Source organism: Oryza glaberrima, chromosome 9, assembly GCF_000147395.1.
Source record: "Oryza glaberrima chromosome 9, OglaRS2, whole genome shotgun sequence".
NCBI lineage: Eukaryota > Viridiplantae > Streptophyta > Magnoliopsida > Poales > Poaceae > Oryza > Oryza glaberrima.
Genome location: NC_068334.1, coordinates 4,020,233 through 4,043,918, shown reverse-complemented (window position 1 = coordinate 4,043,918; position 23,686 = coordinate 4,020,233). Strand labels below are relative to the sequence as shown.

Genomic DNA, 23,686 nt, shown 5'->3' with positions numbered 1-23,686 from the left:
TTCTCCCCCTCTTCGGCAATCTCGCCAGTGTCCCAACTCCAGCGGGAGCGGCAGCGGCAGCAACGAAGCGCGGCGGCAACGACCTACGGCGGCGGATCCGGCGGCGCCGTCCTAGGGAAAGCCGGATCCGCCGCCCTAGGGAGGAGCTCCGCTCTCGGCGGCGGGCGGCGGGCACGGCGACAGCCTGCTCCGGCGGATCTAGCGGCGCCGTCCTCGAGAAGGCCGGATCCGCCGCCCTAGGGGCTCTCGGCGGCTAGCGGTGGGCACGGCGACGGCTTCCTCACCCCTCGCTGCTTGCCACACCGGCATCCGTCTCCGTCGCCGCCTGGCGCGGGAACGGTGGATCCGCCGCCGTCGGCGCCTCCCAGTCTCGTGCGCCGCCGCCGCCACCATCCGCCAGCGACCACCGGAGCGAGGCAGCAAGGGGAAGCGGGCAGCGTGGGCGCACGGCCATTCATGCAGGGCGGCCTCACGACAGCCAGCAGCACAGCAGGCCGCTGGAGGGTGGAGGCGGCGGCGGCGGCTCCCCTCCCTCCTCCAAGATCTGGTGGAGGCGGCGGTGGAGGGCGGATGCAGCGCGGAGGGTGGCGGCTTCGCCGGGAGGGTGGAGGGAAGATAAAATCCTCAAATGCCCCCAAATCAACTTACCCAGATAGGGAAAAGAGTGGTAAGCAGCTCAACTATTTTCTCATACTGGTTTGCTTCACTAGGAATGCTCTCTGGCAGATTACTGGATATGTTAGCTTCAGCCTTGCAATAGTTGACAGCTTCTGAGGAAACAACAGATCATTTCATCATTGCCGTAAGTAATTAAAATCGGAGCAACGAGTGTTTAATAATGAGATTATTCAAGAAAGGCCAAGAATATAGTTTTGCTGATCTGTAGGATCATTAATCATTTGGATGAAATTGCACTATTTCAATTCCTCTTTCAATTCATGTATCGATAATTACTCTTTCAATTCCTATAACACCGGATATATCACGTCATGGAATCGTTTGCATATAATCTATGGTGTTTAAATGCAATGGACTCCTATAACTAGCATCAGGATATCATGCCACATTCCTATTTCATCCAATGTTTTTATTAATCTTTTATCTGTTAGAATTGATTTTAATGTATTTGTTATTTGTAGTTCAGGTATGCTTTTACCAGTCTTAAAAACATATATTATATTCATTGAGAATTGAAGATTTTACGTGCAAATATTTTTTTGCCTCACAGGACCATCGTTCTTCTATAACCACTTTCTATTTCACTTTCTGCTTTCTTATTCCTTTCAAACGAAAAATTACTAACATATACTACCTCCGTTTCAGGTTATAAGACTTTCTAACATTGTCTATATTCATATAGATGTTAATGAATTTAGACACGCATATATGTTTAGATTCATTAACATATATATAAATATGGACAATGTTAGAAAGTGTTATAATATGAAACGGAGGAAGTATACCTCGTCATCTGACGTCCTTCCTGCTAATCCACTGCTGCTTTACTGTAGTTCCGCCCAGGCGGCGCGCCAACGGCGCGCCCCAGTCTCTAGTAGCAGTTAACCTATGCCACCGGTGACCTCATCCACCACGCCGTCACCTCCTCTTAAGTCAATGCTCTAAGCAGGTAAAATACTGCCTCCTCTCTCTCCTGCTCACTGTTCCCTCTAGTGATGTCAACAGCATGTGACCACTGCCATATGAAGGTTTGCAGTTCGCACGTATATGATAGCATATGAACTACACTTGCTTTGGGTGCTGATTTTATTTGTGGCCTATAAATGAATGCTAGTTCATCTTTCACAAACATTAAACTGACTCTCCAATATCCTACAAATAATTAAGTAAGTTTGTCAAGGCTTCATTGTCCCTTAGCTAAGGCAAGACCCTTGTATAAAGTTTGTTGGAACGAACCGCACCTCAGACTACTGCGTTCTTCTGAAGAATTTGTCTTTTAGGGTGCTTTAAAATGGCAGTGAGATAAATCGGGCTCTATCAAGCACAGAGTGGTGGCAAAGCCAAATAGCAACACTGCTAGCCACGGCATTTGTTGCTACTGATATCCTTTCCTGATTTACTAAGTACTAGTACATAGGGCACACATCCACTAATCTTATTTGGACAGTAGTTACAACATTCAGACTTGAATTTGTAAAGTCAGTTATTTTTACTGTATTGGCAATTTTTAGGCAAGAAGCTCATCTCTGCTCTGAAAGGCCATCGAAAGATTTAGTTGATAGAGACTAAACTGTGAAATTAAAAAAAAAAACATGTTTAAGTTCAGCATATAAATCTGTACTGAACCAAGCAAAACGTGGAGTGTAACAGCTGATGTGTTCTTTATTTTAGGTCCGTGGGTGATTGAAGCCGAAGCATGTGGTCATGCTACCTCAGATCTCAATATATTGTTTGATTCTGGAAACAGAGTATCTGAGACTATCTGTTATTAGGTTTAATCTGAGATGAACTATTGTTTGAATTCTGTTGTATTCTGATTGTATCTGTTATTAGTTGAATCTGATATGGTATCTGTAATTCGGTTTCGGTTTGAATATGAAATGGTATGAGAAATTGGATTGAATTTGGTGAGCTCAAATTTAATTGAATCTGAAATGGTATGAAAAATTGGATTGAATTTGGTGGGCTCAAATTTAATGGGCATGTTTAGTGGGTTTTGATCTGATAGTTAATTGATAAAATGGGCTTGTTTTGAAATAGGCCTAGTTCTAAAATGGGCCTATTTTAAAATGGGCCAGTTAAAAAAATTAATGGGCTGTTTAAAAATTAATGAGCCGTCCAAAAAATAATGGGCCGTTAAAAAAATAATGGGCCGTATAAAAAAGTTGCTGACGTCAGCTGCCACGTCATCAGTGACACGTCATCGCACACGTGTCAAAATGACCACGTCAACTGCCATGTTGGCCACCATGTGGCAACATCTGTGACGTTTAATTTCGTCACAAAGGTTGGGCCTGGGCTGGACTACACAAGCCAATAAGCGTTTTACGACGATGGTTAAAAAACGTCATAGATTGTGCTGATCCGTGACGATTTCGGAGAAAACGTCGGCAGATTTAATCTGTGACGCTCAATAGATGACGATAGGTATAATCGTCACAGACAAATTCCTGTGACGAATTTCCAGTGATCCATGACGAATTTTTTTCATCATAGATTAAATAGATTCTTGTAGTGAACACTCATGCCTAGTAAAAAAAAGTCTAATCTGAGTCCCACAAATATAGTCAAATTTGATTTGCATGTATCAATTTGTCCGACTATTAAAACCGGTGTAAAATGACTCATAAGACAATATTGATAGTGGTTTTCTCTAGGTGTTGCTTACATCCCTGGCATGTTGACGTCAGGGTTTAACCTTTCGTTTACGGCATTTTTATCGGGCGTGCCGATATTCCAAAATTTTGGTGAGAAATTATTTGAACCTTTAACATAATTTGGTCAAATTTTAACAAAATATAACCAAATTAAAAAATTGGAAAAAAACTCCGGCCAAAATAATATCATATAGGGGAGGGCGATAGAACCGAAATTTTGAACCGGCTTGACGTTGACATAGTTTTTTTTTTTTCCTACGTGACATGTGTCAGGAGTCATAATCATAAGAGAAAATACTAAAGGCAAAATTTGCTACAGGACACCGATAGATTGCTGATTTTATTGTGAGATACCCGAAGATCATATGTTTGCTTGTGGACTCTTAAAAAATGTAGTAATTAGCTGCTGGACACTTCTCCTATTATTTTGTTATTTCCAGTGAAAATAGAGAGAGAGTTGTATAAGTACCAAATACCCCAGCTCTCTCTTCTTTTCTTTTCCCTTCTTCTTCCTCGCGCTTGCTACTGAGCCGAGTAGAGGCGCAACGTGCGCGGCCAATGCGGCCGGCCCGAGCCGGGATGGCTAGGCCACGGCAGAGCGGTGGCGGCGCATCGCTTGGGTTCACCACCGATGGCGATGACGCACGGCGGCGTCCCGGTGCACGGCGCAATGATGCACGGTGGCACCGAGCTCTTGCCGGCGATGCAGTCCGTGTACAACACCGTCGTCGCGTTCGGGCTGCAGGGCCAGGTGAACGTCACGACGACGCACTCCCTGGACATCATGGGAAGCTCCTATGCCGTGCAGTACATCCAGCCGCTGCTCAACTTCCTGTCCATGGCGAGGTCCCCGTTCCTGTTCAACTGCTACCCGTACGTCGTCTACAAGGCCGACCCGGGGAGCGTGCCGCTGGAGTACGTCCTCTTCCCGCCCAACGCCGGCGTGACCGACCCAAACACGAAGCTCAACTACGACAACATGCTGTACAACCAGATCGACACGGTGTACGCGGCGATGCCGCAGGCGCTGAGCCACACCGATGTCGACTTGAAGATCTTCGAGGCGCTGGGCCCAGATGAAGAAGATGAACAGAGAAACAAAGGAAGAAAGGAAGAAGATGAACATAGAAAGAGATTGACAAGTGGACCCATGGGCAAACTTGTCTTTAACTAAAGCTTCTCTCTCCGTTTCCATCGGAAATAATAAAATAATGCGGCGGTGTCCGCTAGCTAATTAACATATTTTTTAAGTGGTCACGAGCAAACACACGATATTCGGGTGTCTCACAACAAATGCTGCAATCTTTCGGTGTCCTGTAGCAAATTTTGTCAAAACTAAATGGAACCATGTGTAAGGTGTGTTTGGTTGGGTGGATGAGCCTATATGGGAGATGGCCGCCTAATTTTTTATGGTGTTTGGTTGGAGGGTAGGGTGGATGGAACGGCCCAGAATAGGGAATATTCCCTCAATATGCTAGATGAGTGCATCCGGTCGATTTGGTTGGATGAAGCCGTCCAGTTTTGGTCTGGGTGATGTGTCCTATTCTGATTGGCTGTGGTTGGTTTGATTTTCTGTTAAGCAAGCTCTAAATGATTTTTTTCTAAACCTAAACCGTTTTTCTAATTTATGGTTTGATTACACCATTATATTTGTTACAATTAAATCTTTGAAATAAGATCCCGGATGATTATATTATGATAAATATATATATATGACAAACGGGTCCCACTAACTTATGGCTTCTCCTATCCATGCTATATCCCTCCAACCAAATAAAAAATTAGATCGTCATATCCAACAAAATATGGATGGCCATATCCCATCCATGTATGACCGTGAACCAAACACACCATCCATCTCATCTAGTGCATCAGCTAGCTGCTAGTTCACAATTCCGGCCGGGCACTGCACTGCCAAAGAGCCAATTAAGGGCCTGTTTAGTTCGCGAAAAGAAAATTGGGTGTCACATCGGACGTTTGACCGGATGTCGGAAGAGGTTTTCAGACACGAATAAAAAAACTACTTTCATAACTCACCTGGAAATCGTGAGACGAATCTTTTGAGCCTAATTAATCTGTCATTTGTACATGTGGGTTACTGTAGCACTTATGGCTAATCATGGATTAATTAGACTCAAAAGATTCGTCTCGCGATTTTCGTCCTAAATGTGGAATTAGTTTTTTTTTAATCTATAGCAAATATGCCCGTGCGTTGCAACGAGATTTAGTAATAGAGGTTAAACGTTCCGTTGCTTTGTTGCACTCTACTATAGTATGTTTTCAGTTTTTTTAATGCTAAAAAGGAAAAAGGTAAAAAGCCATCTGCAATGGGAAAGAAGCACACACTTTGTAGTATGGAAATAAAATCTTTAGTGGAATATGTTCGAATTCTAGAAATAATTTAATATTTAAGGAAATAATAATTATTTCGACATAAAACATATCAACTTTGGTCACATACAATATCATATAATTAATACTTTCTAGATAAATATTTTGTTGGTTTCATTTATCTAAAAATAATCTACTAAGTGATTAAATAATTGATCATAATTTCCTAGCAATTTTAAATGGCTTAAAACTGATTTTGGCCTTGGTTTAGTAATTATCTAGGACAACTGGAGGGACCAAAACTGAACTTATCCGTGCGGAGCATACATCTGGCCCAATTGTGTGGCGGCCTGGGAACGGCAGCCCGAGTGGGAGAAGCCATAGCCGTCCGATCTGATCGACCGTCTCGATTGATCCGAACATATATAAAACGTTGGCAGCCCTAACCCTAATCGTAAATCATTTCCTCTCCACCTCTCTTTCAAACGACGGCGTTGGCGGCGCCGCTCCCCTTCCCCCTCCCCCATCAGCGGCGACGCTCCCCCTTCTCCCACCAGCGGGGACGTTCCTTCTCCCCCTCTCCTTCCAGTCTCACCGGCATGGCACGGCGTCAGCGAGTGCTCGATGCAGTGCAGTGACGGCAAGGGTACGACAGCGACGACGACGGCGGCGATGACCATCCTTCCCCTTCCCCTCTCCCTGTCGGCCTCAATGGTGGGGCTACGAGCCTACGGCGCGGAGCCTTCATGCCCGGTGGACAAGCGTTGAATGCTCTCACTTAGGGTATTAATAGCCCCAAGCACCGGGTTGAAGTACTCATTGGGTTGCATTCAAAGTAAGCATACTGTGGATGGAAGAAAGCATTTGGATCATACCTAGGAGGAGGAGGAGGTGCGGAGCTTGAGCTAGCTCCAGGGTGAGAAGAGGGCACCGTCCTAGGAGCACGGGAAGCTCCAAGCTGAAGGCGGGGCTTGTGCTGCTTGTGCTTCTTCAAATTTTTCCCAGCAGCCCCAAGCTTGTCTTGAATCAACCTCATGATGTAAGGGGCATAATAGATTCCCTGAGTGAATGTCCCCTTGGAAATAGCAATCTCTTGCATCATGAGGGACACAATGTCGAACTGACGACCCTGAATGATTGCATCGATGACGTGCCAAGCCACACCCCTAATGTCATCATTGTTGCCAAGTTGAGGGAGGGTAGTGGCTCTTACAATCCTAATAACCACACTGGGGATAGTCCTCAAGCCGTCAACCTTCCCATGTGTGTACCGTTCTCCATCTTCATAGAACTGAGAGAGATAGTCTATGGAGAGCGGATTGTGAGTGTGCTCCTCATGCAAATCATCTCCAAAATCCAAGCGAATATTGAGGAGCCGCCGAAACTGCCTCCGAGAGATAGAACACTGGAGGGTGTCAGATATCCACTTCATCTCACTATAGTCTCCAGCCACCCACACTGTAGCATAAAACTGCCGGATCAAATCTTCATTGTAGTCTTGCTTGAGGGTCACAATGCGGTCAATGCCAACAGTCTTGAAGAGATCATGCAAGCTCTCAAACTCTGGAGTCTCATTGATGTCTCTCCAAAAAATCCACTTATGCTCTGCAAAAGCTTTCCCTGCATAAACCTGCTCATACACAGTTTTCTGGAAAGCGGTGTGAAACCGGGGATCCGTGGTGTCCCGAGGCCTCAAGAACTGATCATGATGCCTCAAGATGGTATACTGCGCTGGATTCCTCATGTTCACAACAAACTGGATGGTGGGATCAATTTGCATCTCATCACCTGCTTCATCCTCATCCTCCCCACTTCCACTGACATCATCTCCACTTTCCTCCTCACTAGCCCCCTCAACATTGGCCTCAACCTGTTCATCACTCTGAGCATAATTCTCTCCGCTCGACTCCTCAGACTCACGGGAACCGGAGTGGGCGCACAACGACCATGGCGAATGCGGGGAGGATATTAGCAATAATTCTAGAAACAATTTGGAGAGGTGAAAATTTGCTTATATCCTGTGGAGGGGTGGTCAGACCGCAGCCAGTAGGGCGGTCAGACCGACGGCATCAAGACGGTCAGACCGCCCATGGTGGCCGGTTAGACCGACGGCTGCCGGCCGGTCAGACCGGGCGCGCACGCCGGTCAGACCGGCGGCTGACCCACGGTCAGACCGCCTGTGGCTCCGGGCAAGCCACCTCCCACAAGTTCAAGCATCCCAAAATTTTCACAACTACACATTTGGGTCTAAAATTTGCTAGAACAATATTGCACAAGTTTGGAACTTGAACATCAAAGGGTATGGCCTATTTCATCAAGATTGGAATAATGGGGGAAACTACCCTAAACCCTAGAGATTGAAATAGACCGATTTGAGATAATGCATAAGAGGGAGAGTGATTTACCGGTTGAAGGAGTTGAATCACACAAAGAAACTACCCACTATTGGTGCAAATCGAAGAACACCTCGTGCTTCACCTAGGGTTCCATGCCATGGATCAAAAACTCAACAAAAACACAAATCAATCCATGGAATAGAGAGAGGAAGCGGAGGAGAATCACTTATGGTGTAACCGGAGAGAAATCCGTGGTCAAACCGAGGGGATTTGGTGGAGGAAAGAGTTAGGGTTTGAGGGGAGGTGAGAGAGAGAGAGTTTTTCGAGTTGGGGATGAATGGGGATGAGATGGAAGAGGGTAGGTGCGGGATGGAGAAGAAAAGGGGCAAAACTGCTTAGGCCCACCTCGGCCGGTCAGACCGGCCCTATGTGGCCGGTCAGACCGCCGCACCTGGCCGGTCAGACCGCGCATATAGCGCCGGTCAGACCGCCAGGCCCCCTGCCGGCTGTGCACAACCCTTGCACAAGCCGGCAACCCCCACACAATAAAATTCAACAAAATTTTGATTTTTGGAGCAATTTTGAAATGTGTGAGTTGAAATATTACCAACCATTCATAACATTTGAAAATTATGAAGATTTGCAACAAAACTCACTTGAGTGCTAGGAGGTGACCTTTTATGGTCTATAGGGGTTTTTGGGCGAATTTGATTTTCAAACAACTTTCGAAATATTTGACTTTTGAGATAGGTTTGAATACCAAAAATATTTCAACTCCTCTGCTCTACCAACTTATTTTTGAAACTTTTCTCAAATTCCTTCTCAATCTCATTTTGAGGATAAATCTTATTTTGGCCAAAACTAAGAATCTAGTTTCTTCAAAAGAGAGCCAAAATGACATTTTCATTCAAAAAAACATTTTTCTTGCAATGAGAGGCTTGGAAAACATATAGGGAACCTTTTGAAACATTTTCCTAGAGATAGTTTTCAAATTACATTCATTTTGCAAAAGTTTTGACTTATGTTGACTTGGGCATTTTGAAAATACTACTAGCACCACTAGTTGATTTGCTCACATATAAAACAAAATAGAGCACATGCAAGAGTGCAAAACTCCCCCTTAATGTGACATGCTCCATTTTCACAAAGAAGAACCAAATGGCAATAAATCCAAAGCATAAGAGCAAATGAGAGCAAATATACAGTATGCAAAAGAACCAACCATGGTGCACCATCTCAAGCCACATTAGAGAAATCTATGACATTTAACTCATTCCTCAACTTGCAAAAGCGGGTTTCATCAAGTGGCTTGGTAAAAATGTCGGCTAGTTGATCCTCGGTTCTTATGTGGCTAATGACTATGTCACACTTGGCAACATGGTCTCTTAGGAAGTGATGGCGAATATCAATATGCTTGGTTCTAGAATGTTGGACCGGGTTATTGGCTATCTTTATGGCACTATCATTATCACATAGGAGTGGGGTTTTGGTGAAAGATATGCCATAGTCCAACAAGGTTTGTTTCATCCAAATTAAGCAATAGGGCACAACAACTACCCGCCGAAACATATTCCGCCTCGGCAGTAGAGAGGGCTACGGAGTTTTGTTTCTTGGATGACCATGACACAAGGGATCTACCAAGCATTTGGCAACTATCGGATGTGCTCTTTCTATCCACTTTGCAACCGGCATAATCCGAATCGGAATAGCCAACTAGCTTAAACTTAGCACCTTTTGGGTACCACAAGCCAATAGTTGAGGAATGCTTTAAATATCTTAGAATCCTTTTCACGGCCACTAAGTGACACTCCTTAGGAGCGGCTTGAAACCGTGCACACATGAAAACACTAAACATGATATCTGGCCTAGATGCAAGGTAAAGCAAGCTACCAATCATGGAACGATAAAGCTTTAAATCTACCGGTTTACCTCCCTCATCAAGGTTGAGATGCCCGTTGGTTGCTATAAGTGTCTTGATGGGCTTCGCATCCTCCAAGCCAAACCTCTTGAGTAGATCCTTGATGTACTTGGTTTGGCTCACGAACGTCTCATCCTTGAGTTGCTTAATTTGACATCCAAGGAAGAAGCTCAACTCTCCAATCATGGACATCTCAAATTCCCTAGACATCATATCACCAAATTCCTTGCAAAATACCTCATTAGTAGAACCGAATATGATGTCATCAATATAAATTTGACACACAAAGAAATCATCACCAATGATTTTTGTGAAAAGGGTGGTGTTAACTTTTCCAATTTTAAAATCCTTTGACAAAAGAAAATCTCTCAATCTTTCATACCAAGCCCTAGGAGCTTGTTTTAAACCATAAAGAGCTTTTGAGAGTTTGTAAACATGGTTAGGATTTTTAGGATCTTCAAAACCGGGAGGGGCTTCAACAAAGACATGTTCGGCAATTTCACCATTTAGAAAAGCACTTTTCACATCCATTTGAAATAGTTTTATATCAAAGCATGATGCAAATGCAAGAAGGATGCGAATAGCCTCAAGTCTTGCCATGGGGGCAAAAGTTTCACCAATGTCCAAACCTTCAACTTGTGTGAAACCTTGTGCCACCAACCTTGCCTTGTTTCTCATCACCAACCCATTCTCATCTTGTTTGTTCCTAAAGACCCACTTTGTCCCTATGACATTGTGGTCTATAGGTCTTTCAACCAAAGTCCACACCTTGTTTCTTGCAAAGTTGTTGAGCTCTTCATGCATAGCATTCATCCAATCCGGATCACAAAGAGTTTCATCTACATGTTTTGGCTCAAGACAAGAAACAAACGAGTAATGTTCACAAATCGAAGCGACACGAGATCGAGTTTGAACACCCTTACTAATGTCACCCAACACTTGGTCAATTGGGTGATCCTTGGAAAGAGCGGTGTGTATCCTTGGTGGCATAGGTGGATCTTGTACCTTCTCCTCCTCCATTTCAACTTGAGCTTGACTTGGCGAAGCGGAAGTAGATTGTGGACCCCCGTTTTTATAATAGGAATCAATCGTGTAAACAGTACCATTTCCCTGGATCAAGTAGTCTGGTATACACGAGTTCATAGCTGAAATACCAAATGCACATACACGAGAGTCTAGTGCGAATTATTACATCATAAGCCCGCAGGCATAGTCTTAGATCATCGGACCGAGCGGTCCGGAATACATTCCAAAAGCAGAAGTAGATAAGGCAACGGAGTTAAGGCAGCGGCACGCCATTGCCACAGGCAACGACCGTAACTAAGACCTACTGAGCGCCATCGTCTCCATCACCCTCCTGGTAGTAAGCGTAGGGATCCTCCGAAGCTTCATCTCCGGCCTCTGATTAAGTTTGTATATTGCAAGGGTGAGTACCAACCGTACTCAGCAAGCCACCACAGCAACAATGCACATGATAGGGGTATTCAAAGGATGGCTATGGTTCTTTTGCGCAAAGCAAGTTTTGTAATTCTTTTCACAAGCCTAAGACCTAGCATAGACTAATCAAATTTTAGTACCAGTGTTCACAGTAAACAACGACGGTTCTGTCCACCATCCATTGTGATCCCAAGGATAGCTTCCCGCCATTGAGTCGTCATGGTTTTCTGATGACGTCCACCGTCCCGCCTCTCAGGAAGTGGCTCCAACAGCATAAAAATCATCATGCAATATCCCATCCCACACAAGTTAAGAATTTACAGACTAGCCAAGTGTAATATATGTCCCGGTGCTCAATAACCGCGAGCACGGCTATTCGAATAGATTTGATTTACTCACACTGCAGTGGATGTTCACTTTACCCGCACTCCGCGACTGCCCAACACATGAGCCTCGTCCCAACACATGAGACGCGTCACGGCAAAGCTTTTCGATAACCTCGCATTGGCAGTACCCGCTCCATGAAGTTAAATCCTCATGCACTCTAGGCGTCCATGTTTCTAGCAGTGAGAGTAGTTCTGGCGCTCCCGGGAAAGAGAAGTCTCACACACATATTAAATTATGGTTCAAGTTAAGTTCTCTCTCTCACACACTCATGGCAGTCCTACCAATGGCGACACCGATGTAGGGCACGCCTCTCGGCCCTACCTCAACGGCTGTCCCACCGTAGCACACCTGCCTCACTCAGGGGTGAACCATCTATGTAGGGATACTGCCTCCGCTCGGCTATCTAATCCGCTAGGTCTATACCCATACGAGAAGTGCGGTTGTACGGGGGTCGTTTCATGCTTAACTTCATGGCTCGGTCCTTAATTGACCGGGGACGGTACTAGCCTTTTCCAGATACCACCGAAATCCTCCGTCCGCCCCAGTCGAAAACAGTTGTTTAGTTTATTTCTCCTTTCACAAATCATGTCATCAATATCATGGCAATATGGCGCTCATGTCTCCACATGCCGCATCTCAATTACCTTCCCAAAGGTAATTGCCCAAGCATATAGCATTTGATAAATATGAGTATGCATGATTCTAGAATAGCATTTCTAAGCAATTGTCATAATTGACTAGGGACTCATATGTAAACATGGGTACGAAGGAATAAGGGTAAACAATAATCAAGGCATGGCATCATCACAAGTTGGATGTTCATCATTGCATGCAATTTTATTTGTAAACAAAATAATTTTGCAAATGGGATCAACATGTTCAAAGAATAGTGATGACTTGCCTTGCTCGTAGTCCTGCGGGTCTTGATCCTCGCTCGGATCCGCAACTCCCTCGGGCTCTAAAATTACGTGCGAAGAACGATTTGAATTCAATTAGAATTCAATAAAATCCAAATAAACTCCAATAAAAGTCAAACGCGAATCGATCTTTCTATATCGACTACAAAGTTTGCGAAACCAAGTTATTCCAATTTTAGGGTCATTCAACCTAAGTCATTTTGTGATTTAGAAGTACATTCCTAAAAATTCAACATAATTATTTAGTTCTTAAATAAATCTAAATTCCTACCGCGAATTGATTACTTATAGATATTACCAAAATAATATATAACTATATTAAATCTTGCAATTCTATGACTATAATTAATCTATAATTAAATTCTAATTATTTTAAATTTTCTAAACCTCCTCAATTTCTCTCAAATTTTCTATTTATTTTTCCTTTCCTTTTTCTCTCTTCTTTCTTTCTTTTTCTCTCTTTTCTTTCTTTCTCTTTTTTCTCTCCCTCTTCTTTCTTTTTCTCTCCCTCCCGGCTTCTCCCTTCCTTCTCGGCTCACTGCCTACCTGGGCGTCAACGGCGACCAACAGGGGCGGGGGCTTACCGACGACGGTGGCGGCGACGGCGGCGCAAGGTGAGGCGACGCATGGCACGGCACACGGCGCGGCGCGGCGGCACGAAGGCGGCGGCGCGGTGGAGAGAAAAGAGGGGAATGGAGGGGGATTGGTGTGGGGAGGATTGGAGAAGGATGGGGGTTTTTATAGGGCACGGGGGAAGGATGGCCGGCCCTAATGGCGTTGGGACGGCACGGCTTGCGGGGCTCGAGGCGGCGACGGCGACGGGCGAGCGGCGCGGCAGGCGGCAGCGGCGACGCGACGCGTGCGGCGGCACGGGCCTCGGAGCGATGGGACGGGCGGCGCGACGCGGGGCTCGGTGCGGCTTGGCACAGGGCTCGGCGCGATGGCGACAGGCGACGCGATAGTGACGCGGCTCGGCAGCGGGGCAGGGCGCGAGACGGCGAGTGCGCGGCGCGAGGCGACGGGACGACGGCGCGGCGCGGCAGCGGCGATGGGACAGCGGCGCGGCGCGGCAGTGGCGATGGTGACGGTGCGCGGCGACGCGACGGCGACAGGCGGCGATGGCGACGGCGCGCGGCGGTCTCAGGGCGCAAGGCGCGCGCGGTAGGGGAGGGGGCATGGCTAGGGAACGCACTCGAACACCTGGCGGGCAATGAATATTGACTTTTTCTATTTTTTCCTAATTGGTTGTTTTTCCTATTCAAATCTTGTCCCGTAAATTCTAATTTTCACACAAATGAGGTTTCCCCAATATTTGTGTTATTCTAATCAGAGGGTTCACCCGAGATTAATATTACCCATATTTTATTTTTATATAATTTACTTGAATTTAATTAGAGTTAATTCTTATTCCATCGCACTTAAATTTAATTGTTACCAATATGGTCGCGATAATATTTTATTTATTTCCAACTTCACCTAATCTTTATTTTAAATTATATTTTAATTATTTATCTTGCCAATTCAATTTTTAGGTTTTATTCCTAATTAGTTATCCTTTATTCGCGATCAACAAACTCCGAAATCAAAATCCAATGAAATAGGCGAATAAAATCGGCATGATGCAATTTATTTAAAAAGTTGTTGATGGCCCATAATTTTAGAGTTTTGATTTTTGTTGGTCGAATTTTCAGGGTGTTACAAACCTACCCCCTTTAAATAAATCTCGTTCCGAGATTTCTTACCGGTTTTCGAATAGATGCGGGTATTTCGCCTTCAAGAATTCTTCGCTTTCCCAAGTGGCTTCATCCTCAGTGTGATTACTCCATTGTACCTTGTACATACGCCACACTTTGGTCCTAGTCCTGTTTTCAGCTTCATCCAATATTCGGACTGGGTGTTCTGGATACGTGAGATCATTGCTAATATGAATTTCTTCCAACGGAGCTTGTTCCTCCGGCACTCGTAAGCACTTCTTTAATTGAGACACATGGAAGACTGGGTGCACATCGGCAATATTTTCTGGTAGCTGTAACTGATATGCGACTTCTCCTCGTCTAGCCATGATTTGGAAAGGTCCCACGTATCTTGGCGCTAATTTTCCTTTGACCTTAAACCTTTTCGTACCTCTCATCGGAGAATCCTTCAGATAAACATAATCTCCTTCCTTAAATTCCAGGTTTTTTCTTCGGGTGTCAGCGTAACTCTTTTGTCGTGATTGTGCCACCTTTAAACGGTCACGGATCAGGCGAACCTTTTCTTCGGCTTCTTTGATAATGTCAGGTCCAAATACCGCCCGTTCTCCAGTCTCGGACCACATCAGTGGGGTACGACATCGTCGACCAAATAATGCCTCATTTGGCGACATCTTTAGGCTAGCTTGGAAACTGTTGTTGTAGGAGAATTCGGCGTAGGGCAAACATTTCTCCCAATCCTTGCTAAAATCCAAGGCACAAGCTCTCAACATGTCCTCCAAGACCTGGTTTGTTCTCTCTGTCTGGCCATCTGTTTGTGGATGATAAGTTGTGCTAAAAGTAAGGTAACTTCCTAGGGCTTCATGTACTTTCTCCCAGAAATGTGAGGTAAACTGTGTGCCTCGATCGGATATAATTCTCTTAGGCACACCATGAAGACATACTATCCTGGTCATGTACAATTCGGCGAGCTTGGCACCGCTATAATTTGTCTTGACGGGAATGAATCTCGCCGTCTTGGTGAGTCGATCCACGATCACCCAAATGGAATCATATCCTGTTGCTGTCTTGGGCAATCCAACAATAAAATCCATACCTATCTCATCCCATTTCCACTCGGGAATCCAAAGGGGTTGCAGCAAACCTGCCGGTTGCTAGTGCTCAGCCTTCACCTTCTGGCATACGTCACAGAGTTCTACATATTCTGCCACATCTCTCTTCATGTTGGGCCACCAGTATCCTTCCGTCAGATCCTGGTACATTTTCGTACTTCCGGGGTGCAATGAATATGTTGATTCGTGAGCTTCCTTTAGGATTAATCCTCTCAGTCCACCCTGTTCAGGCACATAGATCCTCTTTTTTTACCACAAGACATCTTTCTCATCGGTCGAAAATTCCTTCGTGAACCCTGCAGCTAAGCATTCCTTCACCTCTTGGATTTCTTCGTTGTCCTTCTGGGCTTCTTCTATTTGGGTTCTCAAAAGAGGGTGAATGTCCAGGGTGTTTATCTATCGACGAGGTACTATATGTAGGTTTAGCTGGGCTATTTCCTCTTTAAGCTCAGGAGCCATCCCTTCCATTCTCAGATGATTGCAATGGCTCTTACGACTCAAAGCGTCGGCCACAACGTTTGCTTTGCCTGGTAGTGAACCTCTAGATCATAATCCTTGATTAATTCCAACCATCGCCTTTGCCTTAAGTTAAGATCTGACTGAGTGAAAATATATTTCAGACTTTTGTGGTCAGTGTAGATATCGCAATGGTTTCCAATCAAATAGTGTCTCCAAATCTTTAGCGCATGAACCACGGCTGCTAGTTCTAGGTCATGGGTCGGGTAATTTTCCTCGTGCGTTCGTAGTTGTCGCGATGCATAGGCCACAACCTTTCCGTCCTGCATCAGTACTCCTCCTAGTCCTTGCCTTGATGCATCACAATATATAATAAAGTCTTTCCTATTGTCGGGGAGAACTAGAATAGGCGTAGAGGTCAACTTTTCCTTGAGCTGCTCAAAGCTTTCCTGGCACTGCTCTAACCACACAAACTTCTTTTCCTTTTTGAGCAGTTGAGTCATTGGTTGAGCTGTCTTAGAGAATCCCTCGATGAACCTTCGGTAGTATCCAGCCAAACCTAGAAAACTCCGAATCTCGGTCACAGATTTGGGTGCCTTCCATTTTGTAACGGCCTCCACTTTGGCAGGATCCACTGCTACTCCACCGGTTGAGATCACGTGGCCTAGAAAAGCAACTTCTTTTAACCAGAACTCACATTTACTAAACTTCGCATATAACTTATGCTTCCGAAGTTTCTCGAGTACCAATCGCAAGTGCTCCGCATGCTCTTCCTCGTCTTTGGAGTAGATTAAGATATCATCGATGAATACTACCACAAATTTGTCCAAGTAATCCATGAACACTTTGTTCATAAGATTCATAAAGTATGCCGGGGCGTTGGTTAATCCAAACGACATTACTGTGAACTCATACAATCCATAGCGTGTTGAGAACGCGGTCTTGGGTATATCCCCGGTCCTAATTTTCAATTGGTGGTATCCTGATCGAAGGTCAATCTTAGAGAACACCTTAGCTCCTTTAAGTTGATCGAAAAGATCATCAATCCGTGGTAATGGATACTTGTTCTTGATAGTTACTTCGTTCAGTGAGCGGTAGTCTACACACATTCTCATGCTACCATCCTTCTTTTTGACGAATAACACTGGGGCTCCCCAAGGTGACAAACTGGGGCGTACAAATCCCTTCTCTTGCAACTCTCTGATTTGCTTTTTAAGTTCCTCCAAGTCATTGACTGGCATCCGATATGGTCTCTTGGATATGGGGGCAGTTCCGGGTATCAGGTCAATAATGAACTCTATGTCACGATCTGGTGGCATTCCAGGTAAATCTTCTGGAAACACATTGGGGAATCGCTGCACTACGGGCATTCCTTTCATGGGTAGCATGGTAAATATGCCTCCGGCACGTTCGGCTAGTCTAGGATCTTGATCCATAGTTGCTCTCATATCCGATCCCCAGGGTGTGGTCAGGGTAACTTCTCTACGTCTACAGTCGATTACTCCTCTGTTCTTTGTTAACCAATCCATACCCAATATGACATCAAGGGTCTGAGGTATCAAAACCATAAGGTTGGAGGGAAACACCACATCCCTAAGGTGAATAGGTACGTCAATGCAAGCTGTATCCATGGCTATCTCACCCCCAGGTGAATGTACTAACATTGGTTGCCTTAGTTTAACCCTGGTCAAATTGTGTTGTTGGCTTGCTTTCAAAGATATAAATGAATGCGATGCTCCTGAATCAAAGAGAACTTTAACTGGAGTGGAGTTGATAGAAAACATACCCATCAGTACGCCCTGGTCTTCCTGGGCCTCTTCAGCTCGAACATGGTTCACTTGTCCGCGTCCAAATCCGGTACCGGTTCTGTTAGTCTGCGGAGTCCTGAATAGACCTCGTCCAGCAGCAGGGGTAGTAGTCCCGTGAATAGCCGTTGCATTAGCTCCGGTGTGAATGGGTGTCTTGTTTGGATGAGGGCATTTGTTAGCGAAATGCCCGTACTCTCCACAGTTGAAACAGCTTCCTGGCCTCATTACTCAAGTAGCGGCCTGATTCGGTGCAGGAGCTCGGTTCTGAGTGGTAACCGGCCCGTTGAAGTTGCTAGGTGCGGTAGGACGATTGGTTGTTACCACCGTTGGTTTCCATCCTGATGAGGTAGTACCTTTAGGACGCTAGGGTGCGGCCTGAGGCGGGCGGTTCATGGCAAGCCTCCTCTTACGATTGTGCTCCACAACCTTCCGGTCGTTCTCCAGCCTAACGACCTTATTGATCAAACTCTGAAAACTATCATGGTCTTGTCCAATCATGGGCCCACGCAACTCGTCGTTTAGGCCTTCGATGAACTTGTTGATCTTTTCCTCCTCGCCGGCAAGATCTCCAGTTGCGTAACACGCCAGTTGAGTGAAACGATTCAGGTACTCTTGTATAGTGGTATTTCCTTGTCGTAGTCTCCTGAACTCATTCTTCTTCATTCGCATCACAGCGGCAGGTACAAAGTTGTCACGGAAGGCCGTAGTGAATTCCTCCCAGTTTGGTTCTCCAACATCTTCTTCTCGGGCTTCTTTGTAGGTGTCCCACCAGTCTCCTGCTGGTCCTTCCAGTTGGTTCGCCGCAAAGATTACTTTATCGGCTTCACGTACTCGAACAAGGGTCAGCTTCTTCTCAATAATCCTTAACCAATCTTCAGCGTCCATAGGTTCTTCAGCTGTGGCGAACGTGGGTGGCTTAGTTCTCATGAATTCTCCAAAGCTTGATCCTCCACGGTTGCCTTGATTATTTGCGATGGCTTGCAGAAGTTGGGTTTGAGCAGCCATGACTCCGGCCAGGGTGGTTAGATCGGGTGCTTGGTCTCTTCATTGCTGGTTGTCGCCCGACGTCGGCTTGCCATCTGTGTAGGCCGATTAGGTAAGTATCCTAATTTCCTAACTAGCCCTTATGGTTTTATCCCATTAAGGGAGTTGTTTTGATGTGAACTTTGTTTTGCAAGCATGGTGGAATAAACTCATTCATAACACAACAGTAATAATATCATAAAGAACCTCACAGAGTTCCACAGATAGTACATAAGTCATGATGCAATCGACTGCACATATACGCAGTCCAAATAAAGTTCATCCAAAAGATACATCGAACTAATCATCAAGCTACTCGTCAATCTAGGTAGGGGGTTGTATCTCGCATGCTATCCAAAAACCATCTGAAGCGAGATCGAAGCTGCAATAGTCCTCCAGTCTAGTCATCCAACCATCCGCAGGATCCTGGGGCAGGAAGAGGGTGGTCGCTGGCTCGTGCAAACCTGAGTCCCCACGGCTCGGAAGTAGTGGCCTCAGGATCTGGCTTGGGCTTCTTGCCCAGGGGTCGTGTGCTCTTGCGGGCAGTGCTGAGGGTGCGAGGGCCTCCGATAAAGGTGATGCGGTGGATAGGAGTCTCGTCCTCTGAAGGATCAGTGATGTCCGGCTCTATCTCTGGCTCAGTGTCGGTCCCATCTGTCTCGGAGTCAACCTGGATCGGAGTCTCCAAACTGGAACCCAGCTGCGGTGACGGAGTAGGGATCAGTGGAGTGTGCACAATCTCCGGGGTAGGTGGCTGTGTCACTGTCGGGTCCACCAGGTAAAGTGCTGACTCAGTAGCTAGCATACCAACCTCTCCCAAAAGAGCGTGGAACGCTGGTGGGTACGGCGGAGTAAGGAAGAAGTAGCGGTCACGCCCTACTGTTGAGGAAGTAGAAGCTCCTGTGGTGCTAACTGTAGCTGCTCGAAGCTGCTCCTTAAGCTGGCTGACGTGCTCCTGACTCTCTCTCAGCTGCTCCTCGAGTGTATCCATCATCCCGCGGCGATCATTGTACTGATCAGATTGCTGCTGGAACTGGTCGCCGTGGACCTGGAGCTGTGCCTTCAGTGAGTCTATCTCACTGCGCCAAGCCTGATGCTCCTCCTCTAGCTGAAGCTGCTGCACTGTGAGGTCAGTCACCTCGGTCTCCAACTCTCCCAAACGCCTCTGCTGGTCGTCGATCTCTAACAGAGCCTCCTTGTAGAAGTCGTCTACTGCCTCAGCCCATCGGGACAGTCGAGTCACCATCGGGTTGTAGCAGCAAGGTGTGTCCTGGACTGTGCAGACGGAGTTGCTCTCCTCCCGAAACGGATGGTGAGCAAACTCGGTACTCGCCAACTCATCTCGGTGAATAGAGCTAAGTCGGAGGAAGGCCTCCCGGGCCGCGTCCTGCATCGCGGTCTCCGGTAAGTCGCGACAGTGGCGTGTCAGAAAGCTGTAGTCTGACTCTGAAGGAACTCGTGGATGAACCTCAATCCGGGCCTCCCAAACGGGTCCACACTGTCTCACTCGGTAGATCGGAAATCTGGGGTACCTTAGGCGCCTCATCAACCGATGTAGCTCCATGACGTATCCCTCTGAGCGGAGTACGCCCATCTCCCAGGTAGTGTGCGAATCCTGATCTGCCATCTAATTTTAAAAAAACCCAAAGTCAGCTAAGAGTAAAACTCATTTTGTAAAGAAAATAGTTAAGAGTAAGATGAAAATCGTATAGAGTTTTGTAAGCATAGCGTTTTTATTTTTGAAAGTATTACTAAGTGGGAATTTCTCCCTTGGCCAACTAGAAAAGGGGTGGGGCGCCTTTTGGTCTTTTCCTACAGTCGTATGGCTCTGATACCAGCTCTGTGGACCCCCGTTTTTATAACAGGAATCAATCGTGTAAACAGTACCATTTCCTTGGATCAACTAGTCTGGTACACACGAGTTCATAGCTGAAATACCAAATGCACATACACGAGAGTCTAGTGCGAATTATTACATCATAAGCCCGCAGGCATAGTCTTAGATCATCGGACCGAGCGGTCCGGAATACATTCCAAAAGCAGAAGTAGATAAGGCAGCGGAGTTAAGGCAGCGGCACGCCATTGCCACAGGCAACGACCGTAACTAAGACCTACTGAGCGCCATCGTCTCCATCACCCTCCTGGTAGTAAGCGTAGGGATCCTCCGAAGCTTCATCTCCGGCCTCTGATTAAGTTTGTATATTGCAAGGGTGAGTACCAACCGTACTCAGCAAGCCACCACAGCAACAATGCACATGATAGGGGTATTCAAAGGATGGCTATGGTTCTTTTGCGCAAAGCAAGTTTTGTAATTCTTTTCACAAGTAGGATGTTCATCATTGCATGCAATTTTATTTGTAAACAAAATAATTTTGCAATTGGGATCAACATGTTCAAAGAATAGTGATGACTTGACTTGCTCGTAGTCCTGCGGGTCTTGATCCTTGTTCGGATCCGCAACTTCCTCGGGCTCTAAAATTACGTGCGAAGAACGATTTGAATTCAATTAGAATTCAATAAAATCCAAACAAACTCCAATAAAAGTCGAACGCGAATCGATCTTTCTATATCGACTACAAAGTTTGCGAAACCACGTTATTCCAATTTTAGGGTCATTCAACCTAAGTCATTTTGTGATTTAGAAGTACATTCCTAAAAATTCAACATAATTATTTAGTTCTTAAATAAATCTAAATTCCTACCGCGAATTGATTACTTATAGAGATTACCAAAATAATCTATAATTATATTAAATCTTGCAATTCTATGACTATAATTAATCTATAATTAAATTCTAATTATTTTAAATTTTCTAAACCTCCTCAATTTCTCTCAAATTTTCTATTTATTTTTCCTTTCCTTTTTCTCTCTTCTTTCTTTCTTTTTCTCTCTTTTCTTTCTGTCATGTCCCAAAACGACTCTAAAATACATCCTCTAAATTATGCCTAGAATAATTAAAATCCGTGTGAAAGCCTCCAACAATTAAAATGTGCAATGTTAAAAGTCAAATAAGGCTTACAGGATTTTTGTATATTTCCTAAAAGCCTAAAATGTGTAAATAAATTTTAGTGGAATTTTCAGAGCACAAATAATAATTGTTAAGAAATAAACAAAGTTAAAAAGGTTTTATAAAAAGAAAAACCCTAAAAGTCCCCCTTCCCTCCCTTGGGCCGGCTCAGCCCATCTCTCCTCCCCCCCTCTCTCTCTCCTCTCCCCGCGGCCCACTCGGCCTCTCCCCGCGCGCGTGCCGCTGACGGGCGGGCCCGCCCACCACCCTCGCTGACGGGTGGGGCCCACCCGTCATCCTCGACCTCCCGCCGCTCCCGCCGCCTCGCCCGCGCCCTAGCGCCGCCGCCGCCGCGAATCCCACCGTCCCCGCGTGCAATAAAGTGGGGGGAAATACTCCCCGTGATCCCCTCTCCCTTTCCCCCCATTTTTCCCTCCCTCCCTCCCTTGGATTCATTTGGAAACCCGCCCCTAATCCCGCCGGCGCCATTGATGGAGCCCGAGAACGCCGCGCCGGTTTCCTTCCCCTCCGGTCGCCCTCTCCCCCTTCCAACCCTATTTAAACCCTCCCCACACTTCCTCCGACCGTTTCCGCCTCTCGCCGCCCTTCCTCCTCGCCGGATTCGAGCTCGCGCCGTCGCCCTCTCTCTCCTCCGTCGCCGACGACCTCCGGCCAGCCTTCTCCGCTCGCCGGGACCGTCTCCCGCCCCGGCGTCGCCTCCTCCGGCTTCGCCGCACCGCCGTCGACCCCGTCCACCCCCTCGCCAAGTCCGCCGACCGCCGGAACGCCGTCGACCCCGTCGACCCAAGCCTCGCTGCCGCCTTCGTCCGCTCTGGCCGCCTTTTTCGTCGTCGCCGTCAACCTAGGGTGAGCCGTGGACCGCCGCCTCTTTTCCCCCTTCCCTTCCCCTCTCTCGGCCGCCGCTTCGCCGTGCCTATGGCCGCCGCCGGCGACCATAGGGGCGCGGGCGCCGCCTCCCGCCGGCCGCGCCGAGTGGCTGCCTTCGGGCGTGCCGAGTGGCCGCCGCGTGGGACCCGGCCGTCAGCCGCCCGCGCCCTCGGGTGCGGCTGACGCGTGGGGCCCACGGCGCCGGCCGGTGCGAGCCCGGGTGCGCCCGGTCCACCGTGGACCGTGAGGCTGCCGCGTGGGCCCCACTCCTGTGGACCCGGTCCGCGCGCCCTCTCTCCTCGGCTGACGCAATAAATCCTTTTTAAATTAAAATTTAAATGAAGAAATTCGTAAATATTCATTTAAAGAGCATATAAACTTCAAATGGTCATAACTTGGCCATTTGAACTCGGAATTGGACCGTTCAAGTCTCTAATTTTTCCTTAAGAAGTCAAGAACCCATTTTTGTGCTTTGTTCCTACTTGTTATATGGAGTTTATTAGAGTAAAAGCCGTTTTATTTTCCATTGGTCGTGTAGACGCTGCAGCTTCGGAAGATCCGCTCTTCGTGGAGGTTGAAGCCGACGTTTGGGAAAGCGAGCAAGGCAAGTCACATCATCCTTGAACATATTGAATCCCAGTTTATAAAATTATTTTGATTTAAATTATTGCATTATCGCTTTATTTAAATTCCCGCGTTATCACTGTTTTATTTAGCCATGCCTATTTACCTTTGTTATGACCTTATTATTGTTATTGTTATTATTACCTTGTTCACCCTAGAATAAACAAAACCCCAACTAGTGGACACTCTACTCATGGTACCACTAGTATGATTTTAGGTAGATGCTTCGCTGGTTAATTAGGCAACATTAGGTGGTTTTACAACTCTAGACTTTGGGAATATTCATATCACCTGGACACTATGGAATGGTTGGATTATTGTGGAATTGGATTCACACCTCCCCCTCTATTCAAAACCCTCAAAATGGTTTTAGGCTGGGCTCGGGGTGCATGGTTTTGATAGTAGCACCTCGGCCA

The 23,686-nt window shown here is 46.3% G+C and overlaps 1 protein-coding gene and 1 pseudogene across 1 annotated transcript; one reads left to right on the top strand and one right to left on the bottom strand.

The window, feature by feature from the left end:
* The first annotated feature begins 3,966 nt into the window (after nt 1-3,966).
* LOC127784665 (glucan endo-1,3-beta-glucosidase 14-like) lies at nt 3,967-4,738 on the top strand. Its single transcript, XM_052312005.1, has 2 exons — nt 3,967-4,405; nt 4,692-4,738. The coding sequence occupies exons 1-2, from the start codon at nt 3,967-3,969 to the stop codon at nt 4,736-4,738; spliced, it is 486 nt and encodes a 161-aa protein (XP_052167965.1).
* Nucleotides 4,739-6,444: 1,706 nt separating this feature from the next.
* On the bottom strand, nt 6,445-18,733 carry LOC127784664 (uncharacterized; annotated as a pseudogene).
* Nucleotides 18,734-23,686: the final 4,953 nt, after the last annotated feature.